Raw genomic sequence first — 12,182 nt, forward strand, 5'->3', positions numbered from 1 at the left:
TTCAGACTCCGTAAAATGCTTTAGCCATCCCTCTCTTGCATGTCCGCGCATCACCGTGTGTCTTCACTAGTTCATATAATACAAGGGAGTGCATCATAATCATAGTTACCAAATTAGACTATTTGAATTGTTTACCAGATTTCCATGCAATTTTCATGAATTATTACATAGGGGGAACTGAACCCATGACCTCATACTTGATCACTATACCATGCAATCCACTTGTATTGTATGATGATATGTGTGTGTGTACATATATTATATTAGATGGTATGTTTTGTAAAATTTAAATCTATAACACATTAACTTTTCTTGAATTCTTTAACATTTTCCTTTATCACTATACCATGCAATCCACTTGTATTGTATGATAACATATGTATATATGTATGTACATATATTATATTGGATGGTATGTTTTGTAAAATTTAAATCTAAAACACGTTAACTTTTCTTGAATTCTTTAACGTTTTCCTTGCACAATTGTTTCGTGGTTGCCACTAAAACAAAAAACAAAAAAAACAATTGTTTCGAGGTCTGAACTTGTAATAATGGTGTGCATTTTAGACAAAAAACGTAATTTAAACACACATATAACAAAATGGAAGATAATTAACTCTACAATGCCCTTTCTTTGGACAGCGGAAAATGCAGCTACAAAGAGGACCTGCACCCGAAGACGAAACCTTTGAAAGAAAGGAGAGAATGGGAAGCAACGGGAGTCCTAACAAAAGCAGCGCTAAAAAGGCTAATCTGATGGATCCGCATTCCATCAAACACCTCCTCGATGAATCTGTTACCGAGGTATAAAACTCCCTCCCTCTCTCTCTCACATAGATTTCTGGTGTTTCTTTTTCGATCTTTTTAGTGACTGGAGATGAGATCTTTTTTCTTGTTTTAGATCGTTACCAATAGAGGATACACGGAAGATGTGAGGATGAGCAATATAAGATTGCTCCTGGGAGCCGTCATCATTGCCATTGCACTACTTGCTCAGTTTTACCCTAAGAAATTTCCAGCTAACAGAGATTTTCTTGTTGGATGCATTGTCTTATATCCTTCTGACCTTAATTCTCGTATCTTTTGCTCTCTATTTTCTTCATTTTTTGCAATATTTTTGAAGTAGGAAACAATTTCATTGATCTTGAAATACTTGTTTCATCTTTGACTCGGGCAAGTATATTGTCTTCAACGGATTGTTACAGATAATAATCTACACCAAGGAGAAGAATGCCATCCTTTTCACTTATCCTCTTACAGTGAGTTATATTCATTTTACAACTGTCAAGAGATATAACGATTTGTTTCTTTAGTGATTCATTCTCGGAAAAGCACGGCATTTACCAGCTATCTTTTCTTTCTTTTTTTATGTTCAGACGTTCAGTTGTTTTGAAATTTTTGTCTATTTTTTTCAATTACGTAGTATATCCAATCTTTAAAATTAAATATCCTTTTTATACTATCTGTCTGTTTATATGTTCAATTGTTGATTTGGTAGTCTTGCCCTCCAATTGTAACATGGGATCCAAGCTATTGTCTGTGCATACTCTCATAATTGAATTCTCATACTCTGGTTTGTGGGGTTTTTTTTTTTTTTTTTTGACTAAACATGGATGTGTTTGAAAATTCCCTCGGTGGGGTGGCTGTAGTCTCATCGACATTGTTGGATTTTACGGTTTGGGAGATAATTTGGTCTCATGATTTAATTTGTCAAGATATAATACACTTTGTCTATTGGATTGAAAGGGATAATTGATTCTTGATGGGTGATAGATTGTGAACTAATGGATGAACTGAAGTGGTTGGCTTTTCTTTAGTTGGTTGGTTTAGTAGGGCGTTGCATTCAAGGTTTACAATCACAAAAGGTAACTTGGGCGAGATGAGTTTTCTGGAGTTTAGAAAGCTAATGTTGTAACCTATATACCTTGGGCGACACATGTGCAATTGTCCAGCGCGTATATGTGATGATGTGTTGAAACATCCATATGCTTAAACAAATATTAAGTAATAGCTTGTAAAGGCTCAAGATGTAGAAGAGTGCAAAGTGATGTGGATCAGAATCAAGGCACTCCATAGTTCAGGGTCATGAACTATGGAGTGCCTGCCATCGTAAAATGGAATGACGAGGGAAAGGAAGCCGTATTTTAGCTGAATCAAGATAAAGAAGCGGTTGTTTGTTGCCAAAAATAGGACCTAAGTACTAGCTCTATCCCGCCGCAACCAATGTTCTGTCCAGAGATCCATCATACTAGGATAAAGAGTTACCACCTTGACATTAATCTTGATTGAGTCAAGTCTTAGTGGTAAGTCTTGGAGTAATCTATTGAGCGGTTAAATCTTGATTGGATTCAATGGCACTGCTTTTAATTTCAATGAGATGCAACCATAACACAATTAGTGATTTATTAAAACGTAGTCACTACAAGTAGAATCTCTAGAAATGACACTAATTGGAAGAAAGTGATTTGTACTTGTCGGTTCAAGTTTGGGAAACCCAGGACCATCCGGAATTGGAGGCGTGTTAAGAGATGATCAAGGAAGAGTAATATGGGCTTACTCGGGACCTATTGGGGTTTCGGAGCAAAGGAGGCTGAGGTGCAAGCAATTCACTATGGCATTAAGCTATTATCAAATGATGACCTCGCTAAAGTTGAAATTGAAGGGGACTCGAAGAATGTGATTAGCTGGATCAGTGGAACAATCTCAATTCCATGGAGATTTGCAGCGTGGTTTGATGAAATTCTAGACATAATCGGTGATTCTCACATGCTATCATGTAAAAGGATCCGCTAATGGTGTCGCCGACAAGTTAGCAAAGGATGGAGTCTTTAGGGAAAGTATTCATATGTTCTGATATCCATTTGTACCTTTTATTGGGCCTTTGGCCCTAAGGGTGTCAATTTTGGCTCGGGCTCGGAAGCTCGCTCGAACTCGGCTCGAATCCTTAACGAGCCGAGCCGAGCCGACTGGCCAGGCTCGTTAAGCTAGGCTTGCCTTGGCTCGGCTCGTTAAGAATTTGATATATTTAAATATATATATTATATATTAATATATACACTAAAAGGGTTGTCCAGGGAGTGAAAGGGGGAGGCAAAAGGTCACTTCTTTTTTGGAACCCCATTTGTTGCTTGGACCACCCCCGTAGTGTAAAAAGAGTAGTCAAATTACACTAGATAGGGCTGTCCAGGGAAGATGAGGGGTGTGAACTTAATATAACCTGAGCTCGATAAGGCTCGCGAGCCTGACTGAGCCGAGCCCGAGCCGAGCTTTTGAGCTTAACGAGCCGAGCCTGGCCAAGCTCGGCTCGCCTCGGCTCGTTTACACCCCTATTTGGCCCCTTTACTATGTTATACTTACCATGCAAAAAAAAAAAAAATTTGTGGGGTGAAAGAAATCTGTATAAGTAACTTCACCAATTTCTCAAACAAGCTTTAATATGATAAGAAAGATTGAACCCATTATCAAGGGCATTAATTTTTTTCAGGATGTGATGTGATCATGCCATTATTTTCACTGGAACAGAAGTACCCATTACTCCTAATATTTATCAAAGTTGTAAGTACATATGAACTTTTTGGGAGAATTACTTAAACATATTTAGGAAAACAATGATCTCAAACCTTGGGTACGCTACATCTATGGTAAACAGGTGTGCATGCGATATCAGGCAGCTCTTCGGAAAACGATGTCGAAGCACACTTATCTAGGGGCATATGTAGCAAGGCAATGCTTATGACATTGAAAATTAACTTGTTTTCAATATTGTATTTAATTGTTTTGAAAGCAAAAAGGTTGTTCTGATGTAGTTAGAGGATTATACCAGCATAACCCTTTGACACATTTATGGAACATGTTGATGCAAGCAATGTGGAACTAAACCAATGATTTTTCTGCCATCTAGATGCCCCCATGGTGGTCAGAAGCACACGAAAACCTCCCGCACCCCTTCCATTTTTAGGTAGGTGCTATTTTTTAGCATTTTTTCAATATTTTGGGAATTTAAGTTTGGTTGGTTCTAGAAGCTGCCTATTTGTGGTGAAATATTTGGCCATAGAATCTTAATTTATGGAGGCAGCAATGAAGTTACCCACCAGGTGATCTCATAGAGCTCCTCCTAGTCCTGCAGCTACGGATTGCCTTTCACAGCTCATTCGAAATTCAGTGTTATCCAGCCTGGTGGGGGTGGAGACCAACACATATAGAAGTGGCTTGACAGTGCATAGTAGGATTCAGGTGGTTACATATGGAAGAATATCTGAATCCTTTGGATTTGTTCACATGACTAGTTTTACGTTGCATATTTCAGCAGTGAAGAAGGTCTTTATTTGAAGGACCAAACTAGAGGTGGATGCAGAAAGATTCTTATGCTCTATCCTGGCATCGTTGTTGTAATAAGGGCAATTGAAGAGTAGATGCAAACATCTTCCCGGCAGCCAGCACAAAAAGGATAGGTAGCTTGATCATCTACTCCTAATTTGGTTAATCGGTCTCTTGTAGGGAGTTTGTTAATGCACTTTTCCAGGCAGGCAATCTCGTCTTTGCTGGGCACCTGTTTCTACAAACTAATTTCCAGATTTCTGAACTAATTTTTGTCATTCAATCCTAGTGTGTTTGGGTCTGATCTTGATCCGTTATTAAGCTAAGAAATTTCCAGCAATATAGATTACTTTATCCAAGGGAATTTTTTTTTCCTGCAAGTTTGTGGTTGTAAATTTATCTACTAACCCCCTTACCTGCATCAGATTGGTACCATAGCAGGATCTCTTGTGGAGGATCATGGACTTGATGTAGACCAAGGAAGCTTCTTCTGATCCCCATGAATAGATCAACTGTATTGAAGTGCTGCAACAACTGGATTTTTTTTCTTCCTTTTTTTTGTTTTGATTAAGATAATTGAATTCATATTAAGGACAGAAAAGATTACAAGTGCAAGTCATTGGTCAAAATCAGCCCAGAGTACATATATGGTCTATACACCTGTTTTGGCCAACCTATGGCGAAATCATTAGCACTCCTCACTCCTCAAAATATGAGAAAATACAATCTCTCATTTCCTGATTATCTCATAGATGTCGTCAATAGACCAATTAAGTCTCCACGGTCCAGCATTGTCCTCGAGTGCCCAAGAAATCACATTGGAGGAGTCTCCCTGTGCGTCTAGTCTTTCTTCTATCTGCTAGTGAATATGCATAAACCAAAATGCAAATCTAACACATCAACCTTCAACATATCAGTGTGTCCAGTCGGGCAGTCACTGTCCTAAAACTCCACCTATTTCTGTCGATTTGAGGCTGCCAAGGGAGCAACTGGCGTAATTCAACTTTATCAAATTAAGCGAAGGGGGGCTCCACCTAGCTACCAATCTGACATTTGGCACCTCTCCCATCGAAATGACCTTCCAATTCCTAAGGTTTCAATCTATCGAATATCCCCAAAAGTCTTTCCTACTTTCCTAGTCGTCACCCAACATGCCATGTTAAACTTGATCTTCCAGCAATACAAGCCCCTAATTCCTGTTCAAATAGATATGCTTTTATTTGTTATTTCTTTCAACATCATATCTGAGTATGAGCATCTTAGCATGTCCGATTTATGGCACCCGCTGTGTTAGTTACATGGATTGGTTTCTTACTATTATTGCAAAGGATTGGTGGTTACTCTAGACTTTAGAGTTGCACTTGCAATTTAGTCTGCAATAGTAAGGAACCACACTGTTTAATAACCAGCGGCATGACTTGTTGGTTGTCACCAGTTGAAATTTCTTTCCAGACCTCAGACTGTTCATTGAATAAAAATTCCAGCAGATTTGAGTGTTTTTTTTTTTTAAGTTGCAAAGCTGGCAAGCAATCATGCTTGGTCAGCAAATTGGTGCCAATAGTTGATGTTAGTGTACTATTTTGATGAGGTTTCTGAACTTTATGATCTCTTGAATTCTGGTGTTTAACTATTTGTTAGTTATGCTGGTCGATTAGGAATTATGGATTTCAATTATAATTGTTGTACGCAGGGATCATTCAACTGCACCGGTCTGGTCTTCTCTTCTAGGTTGCCAAGATTCTCTGACTTGTACACAGTATCAGTTGCCAGTGCAGATCCCAAATCCATTTCTGCTAAAAAACCAGTCCAGATCACTAAGAGTGTCACCCAGTGGTTAGTTCCCTTCCTCATCCCCCCTGCATTATTTGATATATTGGCTTGGATGCAAGAATCTTGGCTGTCATATCCCGAGTGTTATTTTGAGTGTATATGAAATTGAGACTTGGGCTCAGAATGGAGGTGAGTTAGTTGATTTCGTCCTCTGCATACTGAGTACCAAAAACTTGGTGACCAGAATTTTTTGGGGGTTTTGAAAGGAGAGGCCAAGTTAAATGATAACAAGGGTTTTCCATAAGCTTGACCCTTATGGTGGAATTGAAGTATTCTTCTTTGAATCTGATTTCCTTATGAGAACTTTTGTTTTAGTTGGGATTTTCTCTAATCTGTTAAAATTTCAGGTTCACTCGCGATGGGATCCTTGTGGAAGGCCTGTTCTGGAAAGATGTCGACAGACTCATTGATGATTACTCAGGAGATTCTGGAAAGAACAAGTGATTTCAAGAAAATCATCCTACAACATAAGAAGGCAGTTCTATTGCATGGTTTGAGCACTCATTTCCATTGAATTCCAGACTGCAGATTAGAAAGGAATCATTTGAGTTCTACACATTAATAGGAACCCTTCAAACAGAAAATGAAACACAACCTTTCTTTCTCTCTCCAAATTTTCATAGCTCACCATTTATGATGGTGATGATATCCGCTCTACAATACTTTGATAATGGCACTCTTTACTTGTTTTACACTTATTTAATTAGCTTTTCACTACTAGCATATTTTGTTAATGGCACTACCATATTACTCGCTGTACAGATTTCCCGATTTTGCATATGCCGTTGCTGAGTTTCCAAGGGGTCTTTTGCACCCATTGGTCTTCTTAGACTTGGACTCATCTTACAAATTTGATATAGGATAGAGTCCAAAAACAAGCAGGCTAAAAATAAAACAACTTTGAAAAGAGGATGGTATATGCACCCCCCAGTTTCGATTTTTTTTAATGGCCCTCCTGTTTCGTTATTGACACCTCTACTTTTACTTGTCTATGACCGTAGCAACTTACGAGTTTGAACAAAGCTATCACAAGTGCGTTGTGATAGCTGCTGTTGGATCAAATATGAAGGATGGGATGATGATTACGTGTTTATACTCTACTTCATCATAAGTTATAAACATGACTAATAGTTGCAAAATTAGCATTCAAATTCTCTCATAATGGAGTCAATGGTTGATAATTGTGCCAAAGAAAAGAAATTGGAGCCCGGTTTGCTTCGTTTCCCTTTATTCTGCCAAGTTATCGGGCTCCATAATTAGGACCCAAAAATTGCCTTTCACTATTGACAGTAAAAGTGAGTGCCCAGATTGAAAGAGCCCAATTGCAGGCAAATTTCAGATGATTACGGCATCAAGAAAAGCACAGAAATCACATACTGAAGACATCCTATGCTATGCATTTACTCCCTACAATTTTTCATCCTCCCACAAGAATCAAGCATCCCTTAAACTACCCACCAAAATCTTATCAAATGTCACCCAATTAAGACAAACCTTGTGCTAAATCTAGTCACTACCCGCACCTAACAATGAAAAAGGTGGGTTTGTTAGGCTTTAGCAGGTCAAGGTCAAGGCTATGTTTTGAACGAGAGAGCTACAACGTGGATTAAACTTAAAAAATGTCTAGGATTAATGCTCCCATTAGTCCTCTCACTCCCTCCAATAAACCACCTATTTCTTTACAGATTTTCCCAAATTTTCTTTTCTTTTTAGTTGCATTCGAATTGCCAGAGTAAGGCACTGACTCAGCATCCTGTATCAATTCCACCAGATTCTAGCATTTACTTCAAAATATATGAACGGAATAAGGGAAGCAGAATAGATGTTACTCTGATTCCACCCTGGTCAGAATTAAATTTTTATTAGAATTTTTTTCCCATTCCACTTGCAGGTGAATTGGACTAGGATGCCGATTCTTATTCCCGGCTCCAGCAATCCAAACTCATCCTTACTTGCTCCAACAAAGATTTTAACCATTCATTTAATTTGACTAATTCTCAACCCATTACAAATAACCACAAATTTCACCATTATTTCTTATTTTTCTCCATTTTTTGCCCAAAAAAAGCAACTAAAACATGACAGATAATAATAATAATAAACATGCATCTCATACATGCAAAAAATCAGCATATGTGGGCACCAAACACACCTGCATGAGCGTAATACAGAAAAAATAAATGCATGTATTAGGAGTTTCTGGGCCCAAAAAAAAGCCAAGATGTGCCTAAGTGCAAAGTGAAGGCATCTTCCCAGTAGCAGAGGAGAAAAGAGGGTGCAATGGTGTTGTCCTGCTCTCTGCCAAAAACAAAAAAACAAGAAGCACGCTCCCTACGCAGGCATTATCCTGGTCAGGTTCAAAGGGACTTTCTCAGCCTGCGCCCATCTTTCTTTCCACATTGGCAGAGAGACAAAGTGCAAGCACCCCCGGTGCCAGATTTGCATCAGTTCTAATAGAAACATCTTTGGCTCTATTTTTTCCACAGCAGAAAATATGGTATATGCGAACAAGTCTCTATATTGATTTTCCACAATGGGAGAAAGACTGATAAATTCTCACCAAATCGATTCCCAACAATGGTAGTATGACAGTATTTTAAGAGAACAGCAATAGAAGTTCCAGACTAGATAAGCCATTTCTAACATCAGTATTGCGAAAGAAATGCACCGAGATTAGATGAACTGTAATGGTCTAGCCGTTTGGATACATGCATTTTATAATCCAGGATTAAATCTTGGACTTTACAAGCTAGAACCGGATTTTATAAGCTAAAGCCTGGAGTTTACAATCCTAGATTACAAAATTCAGGTTCTAGCTTATAAAATCCCGGTTTTACCTTGTAACATCTTGGATTGTTATAAGGGGCCGTTTGGATACATAGATTTTAGAATCTTGGATTTCCTCAAAATAGTAGATGGGAAACGAGAGGATGAGACCAGCCATCGTTTTCTGATCTCTCGCCCTTCTTTCCATTAGCGAGAGTAGGAGATCATCCCATGTTTCCAGGTTTTAGAAATTTCTCCCTAAACCTGGATTTCTTACTTAAAATCCAAGATTCTAAAGAGAAGCGAAAGGTCCCTTCTCTCGTCTCCCATCCAGGATTTTGAGGAAATCCAAGATTCTAAAATCCGAGTATCCAAACGGCTTCTAAAATCTATATATCCAAACAATTTTATGCCATGAAACATTGACACATGAGTCAATGTTGGAAAAATATTCTGCTGCAAAGGAGATTGCCATCAGAAAAGACATTTCTATTTGCCATTGTGGGGAAACTAATGAGAGTTATATCAGTCTTTCTCCCTCCAAACAAAAATGAGAAACAAAACAGTATTTCAGTTACTTCCCAGTTCCCACCCATCCAAAATAGCCCGAAAGGAACACCAGATACGTCCCACAGGATCAGAGCTAGCCGGAACCATGGGCAGAAAAACCCTGTGCAAGCACCGAAAAAACAAAGGAAAAGGAGAAACGAAATGCACACTCCCTACGCAGGCATTATCCTGATCAGGTACGAAGGGACTTTCTCAGCCGACCCTGCCCCGTGTCCAGGCCAAAAAGCCAGGACTAAAGCAGATACAGGCACCCCCGGTGCAGTTTTATATCAGTGAATGAATCCGAGATTAAATAAGGAAAAGATAGTACACATCATTTTATTACTGAGGCTCTAATAAAGTAGAACAATGCAGAACAAAGCAGAGATCTGTCCGAGTTATTTAACTAAATAAAGCATATTTACTCACCAACAGGGTCACCCAGCACTGATAACTTGAACCAAACACAGTCTTATGAGGCTCCAAGAAGCTTCAACTGCAATACAAGCAGATGAATTATTATTCTAAGAAGATGTATATAAGAAAGAGGGTAGAAAAAGTATCACCAGTAGGGATGGCTAAATCAGTAGGTTTGAGCAGAGATATCAATGGTGAAACTAATTTAATTGTCAAAAAATTAGAAGAATGCCAATTCCAGGCCTTCAGCCATCACAAAAAAAAATGGCATACTTGGCGCAAGAAAATAAACAAAGGAGTTGCCAATTCATCCATGAAAACTGAAAAAAAAAATTCAGATTAACAAAAAAATTACAGTGAAGAGATCCAGTCGCATAGCTATTCAGCTCACCAAATTAAAACAGTACAAAGCAATATGAAATTGGCAACAAGAATCATCTACCCAAAGTGATGGCCCCACTTCTGAACCTCATATCCCTCCAACCAGCTTGCACTCCCAGCATGATTCCTTGAAACCCACCTTTGCTGCCATCATGCCATAGATCTGTATTACTCTACATTTTTGTCACTTCTAGACTCTAGATGTTTCACACATAATTATTAAATAAGTTAATTTTCTATTATTTATATAAAGGAAACTAATTTTCCTACCCCTTTTCCCAGCATTTCCACCCTTTTTTGTTTTTTTTTCTTTTTTGAATGGTTTCCTTTTTCTTTCTTTTTTGTCTTCCCCTAAAAATGACTTCATCTTCAGTAAAGACGAACAAATAGGGGGTATAAACTAAAAATGACTGAATTTTTTTCCCAATTCTGCCAGATTCCAGCATTTGATGTCTATAGTTTAAAAGTATTTATTCATTTAGACCCATTTTCTATATCTCATGCTCTTACCATTTTTTTTTTCTGATAGTACAAAAGATTCTTTAATGAGAAAGATGTATAAACTGAGGGATTTGCTAGGTACTTTGGTAGAAAAGCATTTCGCAGCTGGCTATTGCATGAGAAAGCAGCCACACAGGCTCACTTTTCAGCAGATTGTGTCTTATTCATTTAATTCATCTGAGGCAGCTGCTCTCTCATGCAACAGCCAGCTGCAAAATGCTTTTCTGCAAAAGTCCCAAGCAAATCCCATAAACTAAAATTTCTACAGATGTACATATCACACACGCGCGCGCGCACACACACACACACATATATATATATAGAGGAAACTGTTGGTGAGTTTAAGCTCACCAAACTTATGGTGAGCTAGCTTGCCCACTTTGTTAGGATGATCCAAACCATTCATTTGAAAGTCCCTTACATAGATGGAGTCTGTCCATTTTTGTCCTCCACAAATGGAGGGGTTAGGATGATCCTATGGAGCTGATTTTTGGTACACACCCTATCTATGATAAGTAGACCTGGCAAACGGGCGGACCGGGCCGGATTTGACCCAGCCCGTACGGGTCCGGGTCAAACGGGCCGGGTCAAAGTGACCCGGAAAATTCTGCGGGTCATTGACATTGGACCCGCACCCGGCCCGTACGGGCCGGGTCGACCCGCGGGTCACCCGGATTTTTGACGTATTTTTTAAGAATTTTTTATTTATTTAGGGATTTGCTAGCCACCTTCTCCTGGGCTATTTTTCGGCTTGTAGCCCCTCCTTTGCTGCAAAGATTGGGTGAAGTACGGTCTGGGTCAAAGGTGGCTAGCAATAAAGAGAATAAAGAGAAGTAATCATTACGGATTTTTGAAAGATTCTCAGAATTTGTAAGTTTGAAATGAAAAATTACCGCAAAAAGGTCAAAAGTAAAAAAATTACATATAAAATATGACAATTACCGAGAAAACTACCGAAAAAAGTAAAACAATATGAAAATTATAAGAAAAAAACCGTCTTTTGCACTTTTCCACGGGCACCCGCGGGTCCACCCGACCCGGCCCACTTTTGACGGGCCGGGTGGACCCGCGGGTCAATTTCTAACGGGTCACCAATAGGTGACCCGGACCCGTAAATTTACGGGCGGGCCGGGTGGACCCGCAGGTCCGGGTCACTTTTTGCCAGGTCTAATGATAAGGCCTTGCAAATGAATGGTTTGGATCACTCCCCAAAATGTGGGACCCATGTGATTGGGCAAGCTAGCTCACCAACAGTTTCCTCATATATATATATATATATATATATATATATATATATATATATATATATATATATATATATATATATATATCACACACACACACACACACATATATATATATATGAGGAAAGTGTCTCTAGTCTCTCCCCTAGATAAGCTTATCTACTCCTCCCTTTAAAA

At 38.8% G+C, this 12,182-nt stretch overlaps 2 protein-coding genes across 9 annotated transcripts in view; one reads left to right on the forward strand and one right to left on the reverse strand.

Annotated features, from left to right (window-relative positions):
* Positions 1-626: 626 nt before the first annotated feature.
* On the forward strand, positions 627-6,761 carry LOC143879937 (signal peptidase complex subunit 2-like). 2 transcript variants are annotated; one of them, XM_077382635.1, is made up of 5 exons: positions 628-804; positions 902-1,053; positions 1,178-1,259; positions 6,008-6,150; positions 6,495-6,761. In XM_077382635.1, exons 1-5 carry the CDS (start codon positions 649-651, stop codon positions 6,589-6,591), a joined length of 630 nt encoding a protein of 209 aa, XP_077238750.1. In that variant the 5' UTR covers positions 628-648; the 3' UTR covers positions 6,592-6,761. The 2 variants fall into 2 exon arrangements, with proteins under 2 accessions (XP_077238749.1, XP_077238750.1); XM_077382634.1 differs by lacking the exon at positions 6,495-6,761 and having other exon boundaries at positions 627-804; positions 6,008-6,464.
* Positions 6,762-8,212: 1,451 nt separating this feature from the next.
* The window catches only part of LOC143879938 (phosphomethylpyrimidine synthase, chloroplastic-like), a 41,757-nt gene continuing 37,787 nt past the window's right edge, over positions 8,213-12,182 (reverse strand). For 2 of the 7 annotated variants that reach the window (XM_077382639.1, XM_077382638.1), the window contains one exon: positions 9,772-9,958. The gene's annotated coding sequence lies outside the window, so the exon portion shown is untranslated. Of the gene's footprint in view, positions 8,534-9,381; positions 9,716-9,771; positions 9,959-10,321; positions 10,405-12,182 lie in introns of those variants that run through there. The other 5 variants (XR_013251442.1, XR_013251441.1, XR_013251439.1 and 2 more) reach the window with 5 other exon arrangements.

This window comes from Tasmannia lanceolata, unplaced genomic scaffold (genome assembly GCF_043159265.1).
Source record: "Tasmannia lanceolata isolate RefF3 unplaced genomic scaffold, GAP_Taslan_0.1 ptg000006l, whole genome shotgun sequence".
NCBI classification, from domain to species: domain Eukaryota; kingdom Viridiplantae; phylum Streptophyta; class Magnoliopsida; order Canellales; family Winteraceae; genus Tasmannia; species Tasmannia lanceolata.